Source organism: Phoca vitulina, unplaced genomic scaffold (assembly GCF_004348235.1).
Source record: "Phoca vitulina isolate PV1807 unplaced genomic scaffold, GSC_HSeal_1.0 scaffold64, whole genome shotgun sequence".
Lineage (NCBI taxonomy): Eukaryota > Metazoa > Chordata > Mammalia > Carnivora > Phocidae > Phoca > Phoca vitulina.
Window position 1 is genome coordinate 1,899,422 of NW_022589767.1, and position 17,539 is coordinate 1,916,960.

Sequence of the window (17,539 nt, forward strand, 5' to 3'; positions counted from 1 at the left end):
GGGCACAGGGCATGCAACACAAAATAACTTAATTTCCCTTAGTAGTGGCAGATTGTTTTCCAGAACAGCCTCATTGGCTGCACTCCCTCAAGGCCTTTGCACTTGCTATCCCTTTAGTCTGAAATATTGTTCCCTGGGTTCTTGAAGGGACTTTCTTCTTCTCATCAGGGAGGTCTCAGCTCAACTCTCACTGCTTCCCAGAGGCCTTGCCCAGTCTCACAGTTATCCCCACAACCCACTCTCCCCAGGTTACTCTCAATCATTTTTATTTCCATTTGTTACATCATAGCATTTTTCACAATTTGACATTATCTGTGATCATTTATTTATTATCTGTCTTCTCCACGACAGCAGGGGATGCTGTCCTGTTCACTAGGCATCTAGCATAGCCGTAGCATATGGTAGGCTCTAAACAAATATTATTGAATGAATGAATGAAACAAAATAAATAAATAGTATTGTGATATCAACCTGTTCAAAGCTCTATGGATAGAAAAGCAAGGGACATAACAGGTATGAGAGGTGGGGAAACTTCTTTAAAGTATCCTAAAAGACAGGTAGAAGGCCCACGTCATTGCCCTTCTGCACTCGGCTCAGTTCTACAAGGCCACACGTTTATATCCAACCCCCGCCTTTTTTTTTTTTTTTTTTACCAAGTTTCCGCTAAACCACACCCCTAGGGCCGGCAAATCCCAGCAAGCCCGCAGGGGGGCGCCCAGAACATGGTGGCCGATGAGAACTAAAACTACATTTCCCAGCATCCCGCGCGCCGCCAACCCACTTCCGGAGTGCGCGGAAGACATGGCGGCGCCCGAGGAGCACGATTCTGCGACAGAGGCTCTTCAGCCGGCGGTGCAGGAGGAGGAAACAAAAACGTTTAAAGATTTGGTGAGCGTGGATGACGCCGGCTCTTCTTTGTACTGCAGGCACCAGGCGTAGGCAGATGCCAGTGCTTTACATCCTGGCTGGTGGTGTACAAAAGCAGCTGGGGCCTAGTTTGGGTTTCCTTCAGAATTTCCGAAGCTTGGGTTCGGACGCTGTCCCTAAGCCTCTGGGTTTGAATGGTGGGAGGGCTGCCCGTCCCTGAGAGTCCCCATTTGCAGTTTTCTCCATTTTGGTTTGTTGACGTTTGTATTTGCCAGGAGACTACATGCGGCACCCCGCCACCCCGCCAACATCTTGGGCTGCGGAGTAAGATGAAGAGGGTTTGGATTCTGACCCCGTCACTTACCAGGGGCACGTTGTTACCTCGTCGTGCCTCACTTTGCACATCTGTAAATTGGGGGTACTAATAAGTACTTAATAGAATTGTGAGGATTAAATGAAATAATACATGGAAAGAACTTGGCTTTATCTCTTTGAGTAGAAAGTGTTAAGTCTTGAGGTACTATCTCAGTGCTCATAACTAAAGGGCAGACCGCGTAGGCTCACAATACTTTTTGAATCAAAGGGTAAGGAACGCACAGGTCACCAGCGGATGGCTCTGACAGTCATTTAATTAGCAGGGAGGCAAGTGTCTGTGTGTTCTTCTTTGCTAAAATTTGTTTTTCTGAATTCTAAGGGTGTGACAGATGTGCTGTGTGAAGCTTGTGACCAGTTGGGATGGACAAAGCCCACAAAGATCCAGATTGAAGCTATTCCTTTGGCCTTACAAGGTAGGTTGAAAATTAAATTAAATTAAATATGTGGCTCAATACAGGTTCATTATGAGGTTATACTCAATTAAATACTTACCATTTTTTTAAAAAAGATTTTTTATTTATTTATTTGACACCGAGAGAGAGACAGAGAGAGCAGGAACACAAGGACGGGGAGTGGGAGAGGGAGAAGCAGGCTTCCCACAGAGCAGGGAGCCCGATGCGGGGCTCGATCCCAGGACTCTGGGATCATGACCTGAGCCAAAGGCAGATGCTTAACGACTGAGCCACCCAGGTGCCCAGATACTTACCATTTTTGAGAGCTATTCTTGCATACTTCGAGTGATACAAAAATATGGCCACTAAAGATACAAAATTTGTGGCTTATTGGTTTTTGAAAAAGTAATTCTCTTGTTCTACTGAGATTACTTTCTATAAGATTTGTTGTCTGCAGCAGGTGCTGACTTCAAGGAAGCACTGGATTAAAGTGTACTAGCAAGCAACTTGTTAGAAATTATGAGTCAGTAAGTGCAGATTTACATAAGGGTGCCTGGAACATCTTTTAGTATCCAGAGGAGTTGAGAGCTCTCGCTTTGTGAGACATGTTTATCAGATTTGCAAAAGAATGGCTAACAAGTTGGTTGATGACTAGTGGGACTAGTACTAACAGGATGAACTTTCATAGGTATAGAGGTAAAGTCCTGCTCTTAGATTCCCAAAGCCCAACTTCACAGTATTAGGGTTGATAGTAAAAGAGACCTAGCAATGTTAACTGAAATTCATTAAGATCCTTAGAGAAAATGAATGTAATCTTAGCTACATTAAGATTTTTTTCCCAGAAAAAAAAAATGTATCAATGTATCTGTACATAGAATTTAACCCCCCCACCCTGAATTCCTCTGCCACATATCCCAGGTTAAGAACTCTTGAACTAGCAGGGCGCCTAGGTGGCTCAGATGGTTAAGCGTCTGCCTTCAGCTCAGGTCATGATCCCAGGGTCCTGGAATTGAGCCCCACATCGGGCTCCTGGCTCAGCAGGGAGCCTGCCTCTCTCTCTGCCTCTGCCTCTCCCCCTGCTCATGCTCTCTCTCTATCTCTGTGTCTCAAATGAATGAATAAAATCTTTAAAAAAAAAAAAAAAAAGAACTCTTGAACTAGCTCCAGAGAGAGAAAAAAGTGCCTTGTACTGATGAGAACACACCTAGAATATTATGCTTAGTTCTGGGGACCAGTTTTGAGGGACCAACTGAATGGCAATGAATGTGGTATAATATCAAGAATACGGGTGCCTGGATGGCTAAATGGGGCACCTGGGTGGCTCATTCAGTTGAGCGTAGGACTCTCGATTTTGGCTCAGGTCATGGTCTTGTCCTGGGATTGAGCCCTGTGTAGGACTCCATGCTCAGTGCCCAGTCTGCTTCAGATTCTTTCTCCCTCTACCCCTCCCTGCATGTGTGATCTCTTTCACTGTCTGTCAAATAAATAATAAAATATTAAAAAAAAAAGTCCTAAATAGTTAAAAGAGCTGAGTGCATTAGGTCTGGAGAAGAGTAGAGTTGGATGGGATATGATAATTGGCTTCAGTGATTTGAAGAGCTGTCATGTGGAAAAGTAATTAAACTTACTCTGTGAAATTCCATTTGTTCCTTCCATAAATAGTAAGTATCTAAGTGTAAGGCACCAGAAGTTAAGATTTGGCTGTCTCTAAGAACTTGGAGTCTAGTAAGGAGATAATTAAAAATCTATTACAAGATGAACAGGGGCAAAGGAAAGTTACATTCCAAGTGCACTGATGGAGGAGAATAGATTATTACTCATTGGAATGGATTAGAGAAAACTGACTTTATTTTTTGGCTGGAAAGGTTGGAAAGACATTTGAGCTGAACCTTGAAGACTGAATAGGTTTTAGACATTCATGTCTGATGGGAGGGGAAGACTTTCTAGGCAAAGGGAACAGCATGAAAAAAAGCTAAGGAGGCTGGAAAGCACAGCATGTGTGGAGGCCTGCAAGTACTTAACAGAGAATGGGGGGAAAGGTTAGTAAGATCGTTGGTGCCAGATTATGCTGGACTTAAATGCTGGGTAAAGGAATTTGGTCTTTGTTTCATGGGCAGTGGAGTGTCTTTGGAGATTATTTTTTTTAGCAGGAGAATGAAATCCTTGGAGTTGTATTCTTGGACTATTAATCTCATAGCTTTGTAAGGTAGTTTAGAGATGGGGCTGGGGACCAATTAGGGTATTGTGGTAATTTTGGCAATAAATAAAGGGTAGGGTAGTGGTAATGAGAATGAAAAAGAGAAAATGATAGAAAAAGAATCATCATGATTTTATAACCAGTTTATTAATGGAAGACAAGGGGTGGCGAAATTGAAGATTATTGCCTGGGTGTTTAGGATATATTACTGTGTGTTTAGGACATATTACATATTAGGACATATTAGGTATAAAAAGGAGCATAGGAGGAAAAATAATTCCAGGGAAGAGGAGTTCAGTTGGAAATAATTGATTTCAGGCATCAGAGAGATAGAATTAACTAATACACAGTTGGAATCTGGGGATTAGAGCTTGCTTAAGAGGCCAGAACTGGATACAGACACCATATCCAAAGGGAAGTTGTAGCTGAAACTGTGGACATGGGTGAGGTTGCCACATAAGGTCAAGAGATGGTGGAGGCTCAGTAGAGGGTTGAAAATCATGAGTACAATTTCATACAAATTAGGTGAGGGAGAGTGTTTCAGGGAGGGGATAGTAAACACTTTGAACTTGTTTAGAGAAGCTAGGATAAGGACTGCACAAGTGGGGAAGAAGTTTCAGCAGTCAGAGCTACTGGAGTTGCTTTCAAATAGCAAAAAGAAGGGTTGGTGCATTCTGGCATTTTTCTGCTTACCCTACAGCAGGTGTCGGAGGAAGGAACCCAGATTAGGTGGTGGTAATAATTCTGAAATTATTCTTGTTTTCAGTAACAAGTTTGTATTGAATGCAGAGAAGATAAGAGTCAGTGAAAGATTACCAGGAACTGAGTCATGTGATTGACATAATCATCATGGAAAAAGCCTTTATTTTTATTCTTGAGTTTATCTCATTCTAATGAACAATTTATAAATGCTTCATTAAAAAAAAAAACAACCCCTGTAGATGCTGGCCCTAAGCAAGAGATTTAAATAATCTAACAATGTTTTTCTTTTCTCTTCTATTAAATGAACTTTAAATTTTTAGTTTGAGTACTAATGATGGTGTCAGTTTCTGAGTTAGGAGTTCTGGGCACATCCATTGTTCTTAAACCTTGTAACAGTTCTGAAAGGGAGGAATGATTATTTTATTGGTGAAATTGAAGGTCAGCAGATTAGGTACCTTGGCTAGAGTCACATAACTAATTATTGGTGGAGCTAGAATTTGAATATAGGGTGTTCTAGCTGAAAAGCCTGTGTTCATGGCCATATATAACAGAGTGTTACAATGGAGAGATCAAAATCTTTTGGTGGTTTTGAGGATGCTTTTCTTCCTGTCTGTTTCATGTATTAAGTTTATTTCTAATTCAGAGATCACTCAAAGTCCTCTAGGAATTTCAGACAGTTTTTGAATGGCTGTCATATACCAAGCAGTTTGTTAGGTGTTGGCAGTGTGACCAAGGTGAATGAATTTATTCTGCTCTTATGGGGTGTGTGTTCTACACAGACACTACCACTGGAAGGGCTTAAGGGTTGTGAGAGGAAGAAAGGAGATAATAGAGAAAAATTAGTCTCACAAAGTGAGTATTACTTTGAGGGGATCATAAGAGAACTGCAAGCAGTGCAGGCCTTCGCTGGTGGCAGTGGGCGTCGCTCACAGCCACGTGAATCGAGAGACTTAAGCTCCTTTACTTCCTTAAGTCTTTCTTGTATACTCCTTTCTTCTGAAATTTTAAGATTCCCCTGACAGAAAAGGAGGACAGATCCCACTCTTTTTGTTTTTGTTTTTGTTTTTTTCCTGTCCCAGAAGGCACGTTGTACCCCTCGCAGGGAGTGCAGAATCCCCACAGAGTTGGGGAATAAAAAGCTTTGGAAGCCCTTAGCTCACAAATAGGTGGATGCTGTTGGAGTTCATTGTCACTTACCCTACGACCAAGAGGAAAATTAAAGTTAGTAAATGAGGGAGAAATTTTATCCCTATATTGTCGTTTGTTTTTGTGACCTTAACAAAATTAGTCCATTGTCTGGTCTGACTTATAATTCATATCTACACCTGTACTTTTATATGGAAAACATTGATGTTACTATTAGAAGGGCAAAGGGTAGCATTCACTAGACTATGCTGTTGTTTGATCTGGCATGGCCTTTCCTAGTTTAAGTGATTAATGTCTAAGAGATGAATATTGAGAAGTCTGTTCTATTTGATATCAATCACTCTCCTTTCTTGAAGCCCTCTTTCTCCTCAATTTCAAGTCAATATTGTCTTCTTTCTAGCTGTTCTTCCTCAGTTTCTTCTGGTTCCTTTTTCCTTGCAATGTTAAATCTATCTTCATCCTTTTTTTCTCACTCTAAAACACTAGTAAGATTTTTCATGCAGTCCTGAAGCTTTAACAACTGTCTGCATCAGTTAATCTCAGCCAGTGCTCATCAGAATCACCTGTGGAACTTGTAAAACAATAGAGACTTCTAGACCTACTGAGTCAGAATTTCTACATGTGTGACCTAGGTATACACAGATGTAAAAATCTCATAGATTATTCTAATGTGTCTGCCCTTGGGGGAGCACCACTGTTACGATGCTCATGGCTCCCATGTCTCTGTTTCTAGTCTACACTTCTCTGCTGAGCTCCAAACAAGTATGTCCAACTGGTTTTTAGATACTTCTCTCTGAGCCTATGGCATAAACCTCAAGTTCCCTGTGTTCAAACCAGAGTCATTGTTTTCCTCACCAGAACTAATTTCTGGAAGCCCTTATCTCAATTTATGGTCTTTGAGTTTCCCAAGCTAGAAACCCATGTGTTCAGGCACATTTCCTTGTACGACTTTCTGCATCTCACTTGTTTCTGTTCTCACTGCCTTGCCTCAGTTCGGACCACCATCATAACTCCCCTGGTATCCTCATTGAGCTCTCATTTTCCTGTGTGTTCCCCATTCTGTTTGTTTGGGTCATTTTAGGTCATAAAGAAGAGAGTCATGTTAGCTAACCTCAGGGAAAAGGAGTTTATCGTAGGGTTAGTTTCTAGGTAAGGAAATCTCAGCAGTAACACAGTCAAGGAACAATGTCAGCATCATCTGGTGGAGGGCATTTTTACTAAGAAGCAGTCCCGGGGGGTGCTGTTCTCGAGCACAGCTACCTTGTGAGCTGTAGCCAGCCAGCCTAGAGATGGCGGTCTTGCTTTGGGAGTTAATTTCCAAATCTTATAGTTATGGCTTGATTGGTGATAACAAACCCCCGGGGACCTCTTCTTAAGGGATTACTTATGGCATTCTTCCCTCAGAAGAAGCAGTGGAAATGGCCTGTTGTGTTGAGCTCTTTGGCTCTTTATGCCATCAGGCCTAGGGTTTCTCTTCCTAAGGAATAACATTGATCATGATGTTCCCTGCTTAAAATCCTTCAGTTCTTCCCTCTTAAAGGAAGACATCAAAACTCCCTAGCATGGCTTATGAGTTTCCTTTCTAGCCTAATTCTTCTCCCTTTCCCCTCCTTAACACTTCTGTGTTCTGGCCACATTGTACTTCTCATTCTCCCTGCACATGCTGTGTTCTTTAAAGCCTCCATCCTCTGTCCTCATATAGGAATGTCCTTCCTTTCTTTCTTTACTTCCAGATTTAATTTACCCATCACCTCTGTTAGCCTTTCCTGACTCCTGTGGGCAGTAAGTTACTCCTTCTTTTGTGGTTCTCATTGTATTTTGGAGGGGCCTATTTAAAGTCCTTAGCACATACCGTCTTTGTGTATGTCACCCCCAGATTTTGAGCTTATCTAGGACGAGACCATGTCTTCTGTCTATTCAGCCTTCTTCTCCCTCCAGTTCATCAAAGGTTTATTCATTGTCTCCTTTGTGCCCACATTGGGTCATTGTAGAAAATATGGAAATAATGTAGAGAGCATTTCTTTGCTTTTAGATGTTTTCTTTTTCTTCCTAGGTCGTGATATCATTGGGCTGGCAGAAACTGGCTCTGGAAAAACAGGGGCCTTTGCTTTGCCCATTCTGAATGCCCTGCTGGAGACGCCCCAGCGTTTGTTTGCCTTAGTTCTCACGCCCACTCGAGAGTTGGCCTTTCAGATCTCAGAGCAGTTTGAAGCCCTGGGGTCTTCTATTGGTGTGCAAAGTGGTAAGTATCTGAGAGGAAAAGAATCACAGCGTTTCTTCACAGGTTGAGAATGAGTATAAAAGGAGAATAGAAGAAAGTATTATCAACATGAGTTCATTAACCTTAAGAGCCAATTTGGTATTTTAGCTTTGGGGAATGTTGTACAGGAAGAAAAATTTAAGTAGAAATCTAGCACTGGCTTTAAAAGATGTTCAGTGAACTATGGAAAAAATAAAGCCTCTCTCTTCTATATTCTTTTTATTTCTCTAGCTGTGATTGTAGGTGGAATTGATTCAATGTCCCAATCTCTGGCCCTGGCGAAAAAACCACACATAATAATAGGTGAGTAATTGACAAAGGTAAAAGGCACTGGTGATGATGAATTGAAGAAAATTGACTGATGTTGGGTGTAACTTATTTGTGTGGGAAGACTTTGAAGAAAGGATTTTTGTAACCCTGTTTAATTTTTTTAATTTCTCAAATTTGGGGGTTGGGGGAGGTGGGATGGTTGGTAACTTTCTTTTTTGTCCTTGTTCTTAAACATTGTCTTTCTCCTCAACCTTTCTTGATAGCAACTCCTGGTCGATTGATTGACCACTTGGAAAATACAAAAGGTTTCAACTTAAGAGCTCTCAAATACTTGGTCATGGATGAAGCAGACCGAATATTGAATATGGATTTTGAGACAGAAGTGAGCATTCGGTTTCTTTCCTCCTCTTAGGGCATCTCAGGTGCCCTGTTTCAAAATTTGGTTCATTGCACACCTGCTTTATGTGGAGCCCTGTATCATCATCAGTTAATTTAAATATCTGTGCTGCCTTTTCTCATTCTTGGTGCTCTTCACATTGTCAGTGCCTCTTTAGAATGTAGTTTGACTTTGATTTCAGACATGAGAAGTTTCAGCCAGATTTCCTTTCCATTTCATTTGATTTATATCTCTTTCATAGACTTTGAAATATCTTTATTTTTCTGTCATTTTAGCTGACCCACTCATCATAGCTTACTTAGTTGAACACTTTTCTTGACTTTTCTCTTAGATTAGCTTGACTCTGATTTAAACTTCTTTTCTCTGAATGGCATTTTTTAAAATAGCATCTGGTATGGTATCAAAAAGTAAGTACTCAGTAAATTTTAGCTGAATTGAATTGAATTTTTGAGTCCCCAGATTCCCACAGTGATACTTGTAGTTTTTTTACTCTCTCTCTCCTTCACAAAGAGTATTTGCAAGTGTCCAGTCTAAATGTTATATTGGTATCCTTTCTTCTTTGTGCTTTAGGTTGACAAGATCCTCAAAGTGATTCCCCGAGATCGGAAAACATTTCTCTTTTCTGCCACCATGACCAAGAAGGTGAAATTTTCTAGGACTTACGTTTTTTTCTTTATTAAGTGATAAATTAAAACAATAGCAATAATAAAAATAGAGCATTTAAGAATCAGTGTACTACTCCAAGGTTTCTTTCTGTAGGTGCAAAAACTTCAGCGAGCAGCACTGAAGAATCCTGTGAAATGCGCTGTTTCCTCCAAATACCAGACAGTTGAGAAATTACAGCAATATTATCTTTTTATTCCCTCTAAATTCAAGGTAAAGTGTTTACTTTGATCATTCCTGCCTCTCCCTCTCCTTCCTAAGCAAAGCACCTGAAAGTGTGTCCACTTTTGATTAGCTAAGAGCTGTGCTCCTGTTCGTTTTAGAGTGCTTACTGTGCTTATATTTATCACTGATAAAGTCAAACATTCTGGGAATTCATAGCATGCTAAACCACAGTAATGATGTAATTACTTTCCAGCCCCATTCTTGAAGTAGCTTTTCTTTTGTCTACTAATTATGTGGCTTCTTTTTTATAGGCAGGGACCCTAGTTTTGTGCTTTGATGTAGGAACTTTTCCTGGTTGCTCACTACCAGGAGTTGTGTTTGACTTTAGGCTGTATGTGAGATTCATCGTTCACAGACATGATAATGCTGCTTTCAGGAATGCAAAACTGGCAGCTGGAGTCTGGAAAATTGAGAAGCAACTATATATAGGCTTAGTCTTTTACATAATTTCTATGCCCAGGACTCCAGTCTTTTCTTCTAGGTTCATTTACTTACATTGTTTTGGGTTTGTAACTTAGGATACCTACCTGGTTTATATTCTAAATGAATTGGCTGGAAACTCCTTTATGATATTCTGCAGCACCTGTAACAATACTCAGAGAACAGCTTTGCTACTCCGAAATCTTGGATTCACTGCCATCCCCCTCCATGGACAGATGAGTCAGGTAAAGATTCTTTGGTGGCATTAGTAGTGAGCTGGTGGCATGAGAAGGGTAAACTTTGTAACAGTAGATCCATACAAAAAGAACATGAGACATTAATGTATCTTCCCAGAATTATTCAGATTATATGGGCTTTAAAGTGTTGCTCTGGATGCCTCCTTCCTTCCATGATAGCGAGAGGCTCAAATTGGAATATTCCATAGTTATTTATCTGGTATGGAAGCTCTTGAGTTGATTTATTCAGCCTTATAGTGGTAATAGTGATTCTTTGGTCTCAAAAGATTTTTAATAAATTATTTTTCAACTCTCTGTCATGTTAAATCATCCTTATTTCATGTTAGTATTTTCTAGCCTTAGTCTTAAATATTTTTTGTGTTGCTTCCATGTTTCCTTTTGACCTGTGAAGTCCAGTCTGGATTTAGGGGGAAATATCCTTTTGAAAATTTCTGTCTCTGTTCTTAATTTAGTGTGTCTATCAAGATAGATACTAAATTCTAAGATTCCTTAGCTTTCCAAGATTAAAATTTTTTCCATTTCTTTTCATCATCTCAGAGCAAACGCCTAGGATCCCTTAATAAATTTAAGGCAAAGGCTCGTTCTATTCTTCTAGCAACTGATGTTGCAAGCCGAGGTTTGGACATACCTCATGTGGATGTAGTTGTTAACTTTGACATTCCTACCCATTCCAAGGTGAGTCCTGTTGCTGACCTGACTTTCTAGTCCCAAAGTATATTTCTTTCTTTTTTTAAAATTGAGGTATAATTGACATATAACATTAGTTTGAGTTGTACCACGTAATGATACGGTATTTGCATATATCATGAAATGATTGCCACAAGTCTAGTTAACATCTGTCAACATACATGGTTACGGATTTTTTTTTCCTTGGGATGAGAACTTTTAAACTGTACTCTCTTAGCAGCATTCAGATGTGTGATACAGTATTATTATTATTAACAGTATTATTATTAACTGTAGTCGCCAAGCTGTACGTTACAGCCCCATGACTGACTGATTTTGTAACTCGAAGTTTGTGCTTTTTGACCCCTTTCACCCAGTTTATCCACAACCCCCATTATTCCCGCCTTTGGCAGCCACCAGATCTGTCCTCTGTATCCTGAGCTCAGTTTGTTGTTGTTGTTGTTTTCTTTTTAGATTGCACATATAAGTTAGCTCATACAGTATTTGTCTTTCTCGGACTTATTTCACTTAGCATAATGTCCTTAAAGTCAATGTCTGTTGTTGCAGATGGCAAGATTCAATTCTTTTTTATGGCTGAATAATATTCCATTGTATCCAAAGTGTATTTCTTTCTTTCTTTCTTTCTTTTTTTTTTTTTTTAAAGATTTTATTTATTTGACAGAGAGAGACACAGCGAGAGAGGGAACACAAGCAGGGGAGTGGGAGAGGGAGAAGCAGCTTCCTGCTGAGCGGGGAGCCGATGCGGGGCTTGATCCCAGGACCCTGGGACCATGACCTGAGCCAAAGGCAGTCGCTTAACGACTGAGCCACCCATGTGCCCCTCTTTCTTTTTTTTTTTTAAAGATTTATTTATTTATTTATTTGAGAGAGAGTGAGTTGAGTGGTGGGAGGAGCAGAGGGAGAGGGAGAAGCAGACTTCCCCCGCTGAGCAGGGAGCCTGGCGTGAGGCTCGATCCCTGTACTCTGGGATTATGACCTGAGCCGAAGGCAGACACTTAACCAACTGAGCCACCCAGGCGCCCCCAAAGTGTATTTCTTTTTTTTTTTTTTAAGATTTTATTTATTTATTTGAGAGAGAGAATGAGATAGAGAGAGAGCATGAGAGGGGGCAGGGTCAGAGGGAGAAGCAGACTCCCCGCTGAGCAGGGAGCCCGATGCGGGACTCGATCCCGGGACTCCAGGATCATGACCTGAGCCGAAGGCAGTCGCTTGACCAACTGAGCCACCCAGGCGTCCCCAAAGTGTATTTCTTAATGGAATGTTTTCTGTCCCTCCTTAGTTGCAATGTCATTTTATTTATTTATTTATTTTGTCCTCAGTTAGTTAAGTATCAAAAACTGGGAAAGCTCTTGATTTATTCATTCTCTTTATCTTGCATGTGCTTGAAGATGTGATATTAATAAACGTGAAAGAAAGTAGCCAAAGAGAGGTATTGGGTGCTTACAGCCAGAGGGGTAGGTGCAGCATATGCTGATCTTTGTCAGTCTCATTTCTTCGGAATGGTAAGCTTGTAGTTCTTAGCGTATCTCAGGGTTTCTCACCTTTGGCACCATTAACGTTTTGGGTGAGCAGATTCTTGCTGTGGAGCTGTCCTTTGCATTGTAGGATGCTTAGCTGCATTCCTGGCCTCTACACACAGGTGACATTGTGACAACCAGATATGTTTTTTGACATTTCCAAATATTCCCTGGCGAGGACAGAATTGCCCCCAAAACAACTAATATCTATTGGCTTTGTGTTTAACTTCTGTCTCATTTGATTTTGACAATGACTCTGAGTTTGGGCATGCATTTCTATCCTGTTTTATAGAGAGAAGCCAATTTAGAGAGACTGTGTGACTTGGAGACAGTGGTGTAGCTGGTAGGTGGTAAGACCAGAACCATATCTAGGTCTGCCTCTAGATCCAGTGCTGTTTTCCTCTAGACCATGTGGATATGCTTTAGATTTCTCTTTCTGTAAAAGAAAAGAAAAAAGAGTCAATTTAGTGCTGCAAGGAGAATAAAAAAGAGGAAATAGGGGCACCCCGGTGGCTCAGTGGGTTAAGCATCTGCCTTCCGCATGGGTCATGATCCCAGAGTCCTGGGATCGAGCCCCATGTTGGGCTCGCTGCTCAGCGGGGAGCCTGCTTCTCCTTCCCCCTGCTCATGGCTTGCTCTCTCTCTCTCAAATAAATAATAAATAAAATCTTAAAAAAAAAAAAAAAAGAGGAAGTAGATTTATCTCAATCTATTGCCCAATCCATTTTTCCATGTTTCAGCACAAGTCTATTTTCTTTCAGAGATTTGCGGTAAAACTCTACGTTCATAGTTTTTTGTTTATATTTTATGTAACTCACATTTACACTTTTTGTTTCAGGATTATATCCATCGAGTAGGTCGAACTGCTCGAGCTGGGCGTTCGGGAAAGGCTATCACCTTTGTCACACAGTGAGTGAATTGACTTCAGGGCAGAACAATGGAGAGAAAAGAGCAGAGCTTTGGAGCCGACTGACTCGGCGCCTGACTTTGCCATTTGCTCTAATCGTCCCTTAAGCTCCCTCATGCTGTTTTCATCATTTGTAAAATGGAAATAATACCTACCTGGCAGGGTCTTAATGAAGGCTGGTGATGCACGTGTAGAAGATCTAGTGTGGTGTTTGGCACACAGAAGCACACAGAGAAACCCCTGCTGTTTTTTTCAGCTGCTGAAGCTGGAGCGCAGTGACCTTTCCCTCAACTCAAAGTATTAGAATAATTATTTTGGTTTTGTTTCTAAAAGGAACAAATTTTTATGTAGCCAGGGTTTTTCTGGGAGTCAAGAATACGTTGGCCAGTTTCCAGGGGACTGTACAGAAGGTGGCAGTAAGCAGTGTTCTGAAGAGGAACAGTGGGTTTGTAGTGTTTAGAACTGGCCTTTGTTGTATCATATCACATGATGTATACTGTTGGAATGGACAGACATTTGCATTGTCAGCCAACCAAAGCCATGCCGATTTTCCTTCCTCAGGTATGATGTGGAACTCTTCCAGCGCATAGAACACTTAATTGGGAAGAAATTGCCTGTGTTTCCAACACAGGATGATGAGGTTATGATGCTGGCAGAACGTGTGACCGAAGCCCAGAGATTTGCTCGCATGGTATGCAACTTATTTTCTCACCAACTTAAATGCAAACAGTGTTAGCTGTGTGCTAGACGCTGTTGTATGAATCCTCCTAACAAACCACGGAACTCACTATTATTTTAATCCAGTTTTAAGATGAGCATACTAAGGTATAGAGATGGTAGGTAATTTGAATAGGGGTTTGGGCTCAGTATGACCACAGTGACCACATGCTCAGCCTCTCTTCCGTGTTTCACATGTAGCAAGAAAACCTTTGGATTTGAGATCAGAAGACCCAGCTGTGAATAGGACATTGTGGGTTTGGACAGTGCATCTAACCTCTCAGAATCAGTTCCTCACCTGAAAAATTGGGAATAATAATTACCTTGATACTGTACAAGGGTTTTTTTTGGCACCAGATAAGCTAACGTGAGCTGCATAGTTACTAATAGTAAGTAGCAGTAATAATAGTGGTGGGGATGTACGGGAAGATTCTAAAGGAGAATCCTAGCAAGTGCTGTCTGCTCCCTATAGTTCTAGTTTGAGAGATAAGGCAACTGAGTAGCCGATGTGTGGACTTGTTTTTGTTTTCCTGCTCACATGGAATTCTTTGGTATTTTGGTTTATAAAAGTACTATATGTACATTGGAAAAAATTTCAGAAAATACAGAAAAGATTAAAATAGCAAAGGAAACATAAGCCATCCTGCACAGAGAACATTTGGCAATTGATAACATTTGGCTAATTTTCCTTTTTTAGCCATACTTAGATTTTTATCTAATTGTATATGATTAACATTTTTCTGTTTTAACAAATAGAGAGCCATGTGATCACTTCTTAATGGCTACAGAGAATTCCATTATGAATATATAACACGACTTTTATTGGTGCATGTTTATGCTTTTTCACATGTTTTGTACTTTAAGTGGTACCATGTTGGACATCCTAATATGTATAGCTTTGCATACTTGCTTCTTTTGAATAAGTTCTTAGAAGTAGAATTAATTGTTGGGCCGAATTAATTGTTGGGCATTCATAGAGAATGCCAGATTTCCCGCCCCTCCCCCCGAAAAGCTGTAGCAGTTTAAACTGTCAGTGACAGTACATGTGGATGTCCCCACACCTTGACCAATAAGAGGTATTACCATTCTCTTAAATCTTTGCTGCCATGTGAAAATAATAGCTTATTGTTTTAATTTTCATGTAAACATTTTTGTGTATTGGGATTTTGGTCTTATCCCTTTGCGAATGTGAGGTGTTAGGGAGTTACTTAGTGTTTGATTTTAGGGAGAGGAGACCAGGATGTGTTACCCTCTGTGACAGTAACTTTCACTCCCATCCTTTCTCTTTTCTTGCAGGAGTTAAGGGAGCACGGGGAAAAGAAGAAACGTACGCGGGAGGACGCTGGGGACAACGATGACACGGAGGGTGCTATGGGTGTCAGGAACAAGGTGGCTGGAGGAAAAATGAAGAAACGGAAAGGCCGTTAATTTCTCTTACAAAGACTTGACTTCAGCCTTCTGTTCCATAAAAGGGGATTGTAGGAAAGAATGAAACCTCCTCCGGCGGAGTTCCTCAGACCGGAATCTGTCAGAATCGTGTCCAGAACCTCCTCTCAGTACTCGTTCCCCTTCTGTAGAGCACCATGACTGCAGACTGGCTTTTCCAGCGCTGAGGTCAGCTTTGGGTCCTTGGAAACGACCTGAGTAGGATGTGCTCTTCTTTCACTTCACATAGACCTTTTGCTCTTTCAGCTGAAAGTCAAGGACTAGGTTGATGAAACGCTGGACCTGTTATTGTAAAGGGAAGCTCCTACGTCTGTAAAATGGTGATACTTTAAGCAATCTCAGCTTGTGCTTCATTAGACCTAATGTGGAATAATAAATTTAAATATTATTTTTAAAAGATTCAGACTCCTTGAAGACCTTTATAGGTTGAGGGACTTCAGAGATTTAAGTAAGATCTTGCTAATAGGTAAGAAACTGGGAGTGGCAGTTATGTGGCAGATTCATTGCTCATCCTTAATTAAGATAAACATTATTTATGATTTAAAAAAATCCACAAAGGGGGCGCCTGGGTGGCTCAGTTGGTTGAGCACCTGCCTTCGGCTCAGGTCATGATCATGGAGTCCCAGATTGAATCCCGCATCGAGCTCCCTGCTTAGCAGGGAGTCTGCTTCTCCCTCTGATCCTCCCCCCTCTCATGTGCTCTCTCTCTCATTCTCTCTCAAATAAATAAATAAAATCTTTAAAAAAAAAAAGATCCACAAAGGAACAAGATGATGGATGGCTTTGAAAGGGAAATCCTGCTTAAAAGGAGGTTGTGTTTTTTTTGGTGATGGACCAAAGTCTGTAAGTAAGACTGCAGATTCTGTTAGATCACTAAATGGCTTCTTGGATTAAACACTTGGATAGGAAGCAGTCTTCCTATGGTTTCTTATATAGACTCTTATCCCCACGTAACTAGAGTTAAGATCAAGAAGCATCAAAAATAAGGGTAATTCCAAGACCCAATTTCACCCCCTTGTCATCGATGCTCATTCGCTAATACCCTTTCTTTTGTCTCCATCTACTGGGTGATGTAACTCAGGAGAAGTAAATCTGGGCCATCAGCTCCTGGAGAGAAAATAGACCGTGGCTCTTTAGGGACTGGGTGGGATAGGGGAGAGTTGATAGAATGCAGAAACAACTGTGAGCTTCACGGTTGTGAACAGTCTTGTGCTCTTTTAACTCAGAAGATGCCTAATCATTTTTGTCAAATGTAACAATTTTATTAGAAGAGGATGTGTCTGGACTGGCAGAACCAGGGTGAAGAGGTTCCAGTGATTTAAGATTGAGAATGAGTTTTGGCAGAAGAGAAACTTTCCATATATATTTTCATGAAAAGTACGTGTTTCAGTGATTGTGTTTCTTAGAGTCAAAGTGGTGAGAAGTGAAAAGTAGACGTCAGTAAAATTCTCTGTGGTAGTCAGGTGTGGACTGTTGATTGCAGGAAGATCTTTATAAACATAGGTGGTGGGGTACATTCTGCCACAAATACATCCAAGAGGAATGCCTATGGGTAAGAAGGCATTTATAATTAATTGAGATCTAAACACATGGCTTATTTTGTTGTTTAGTTTGCTCCACATTTCATTGCTCCTCGTTATGGTGCATTTGAGCGAAGGTTAAGTTAGAGAAGTCAGAAGTCAGTAAGAAAGAAGGAAAGGAGAAAAAGGATAGAAAAGGAGAGGCAAGTAGTTGAGTGGGGCTGTAGTTGTGACTGTTTATTTTGAGTTGTGTGTACCACTGGAGGCTGATTCTTCCTGAATGTTGTATTTTTCTGATGGGACTCTCCAGGGTGGCTCAGGATAATAGCAACTCTCTCTCTTTCTCTCTCTGAGCCTTTGGGTAAAAGTGAATAGATGGTTGCTGTTTCAGTTCATTGGAGGACTTCAGAAGCAAGCTGGCATTGAATTGGGTGGTGGGTGGTGGGTAAGGAAGAGAGACTGGAATTATCCTGAAGGAGTCTGAAATTTCTAAATAGGTAGGGATCTCTCACATAGGATCCGTAGACACCTGAAGGTATGCATATTTCTGGGGAGACCAAAAGGGTTAAAAACT

The 17,539-nt window shown here is 40.9% G+C and overlaps 1 protein-coding gene across 1 annotated transcript; it reads left to right on the forward strand.

Moving 5' to 3' along the window:
• The first annotated feature begins 794 nt into the window (after positions 1–794).
• Positions 795–15,887, forward strand: DDX47 (DEAD-box helicase 47). Its single transcript, XM_032391772.1, has 12 exons — positions 795–888; positions 1,562–1,655; positions 7,733–7,921; positions 8,171–8,242; positions 8,473–8,591; positions 9,177–9,248; positions 9,366–9,482; positions 10,013–10,159; positions 10,709–10,846; positions 13,214–13,284; positions 13,844–13,973; positions 15,296–15,887. Exons 1-12 carry the CDS (start codon positions 802–804, stop codon positions 15,425–15,427), a joined length of 1,368 nt encoding a protein of 455 aa, XP_032247663.1. The 5' UTR covers positions 795–801; the 3' UTR covers positions 15,428–15,887.
• Positions 15,888–17,539: the final 1,652 nt, after the last annotated feature.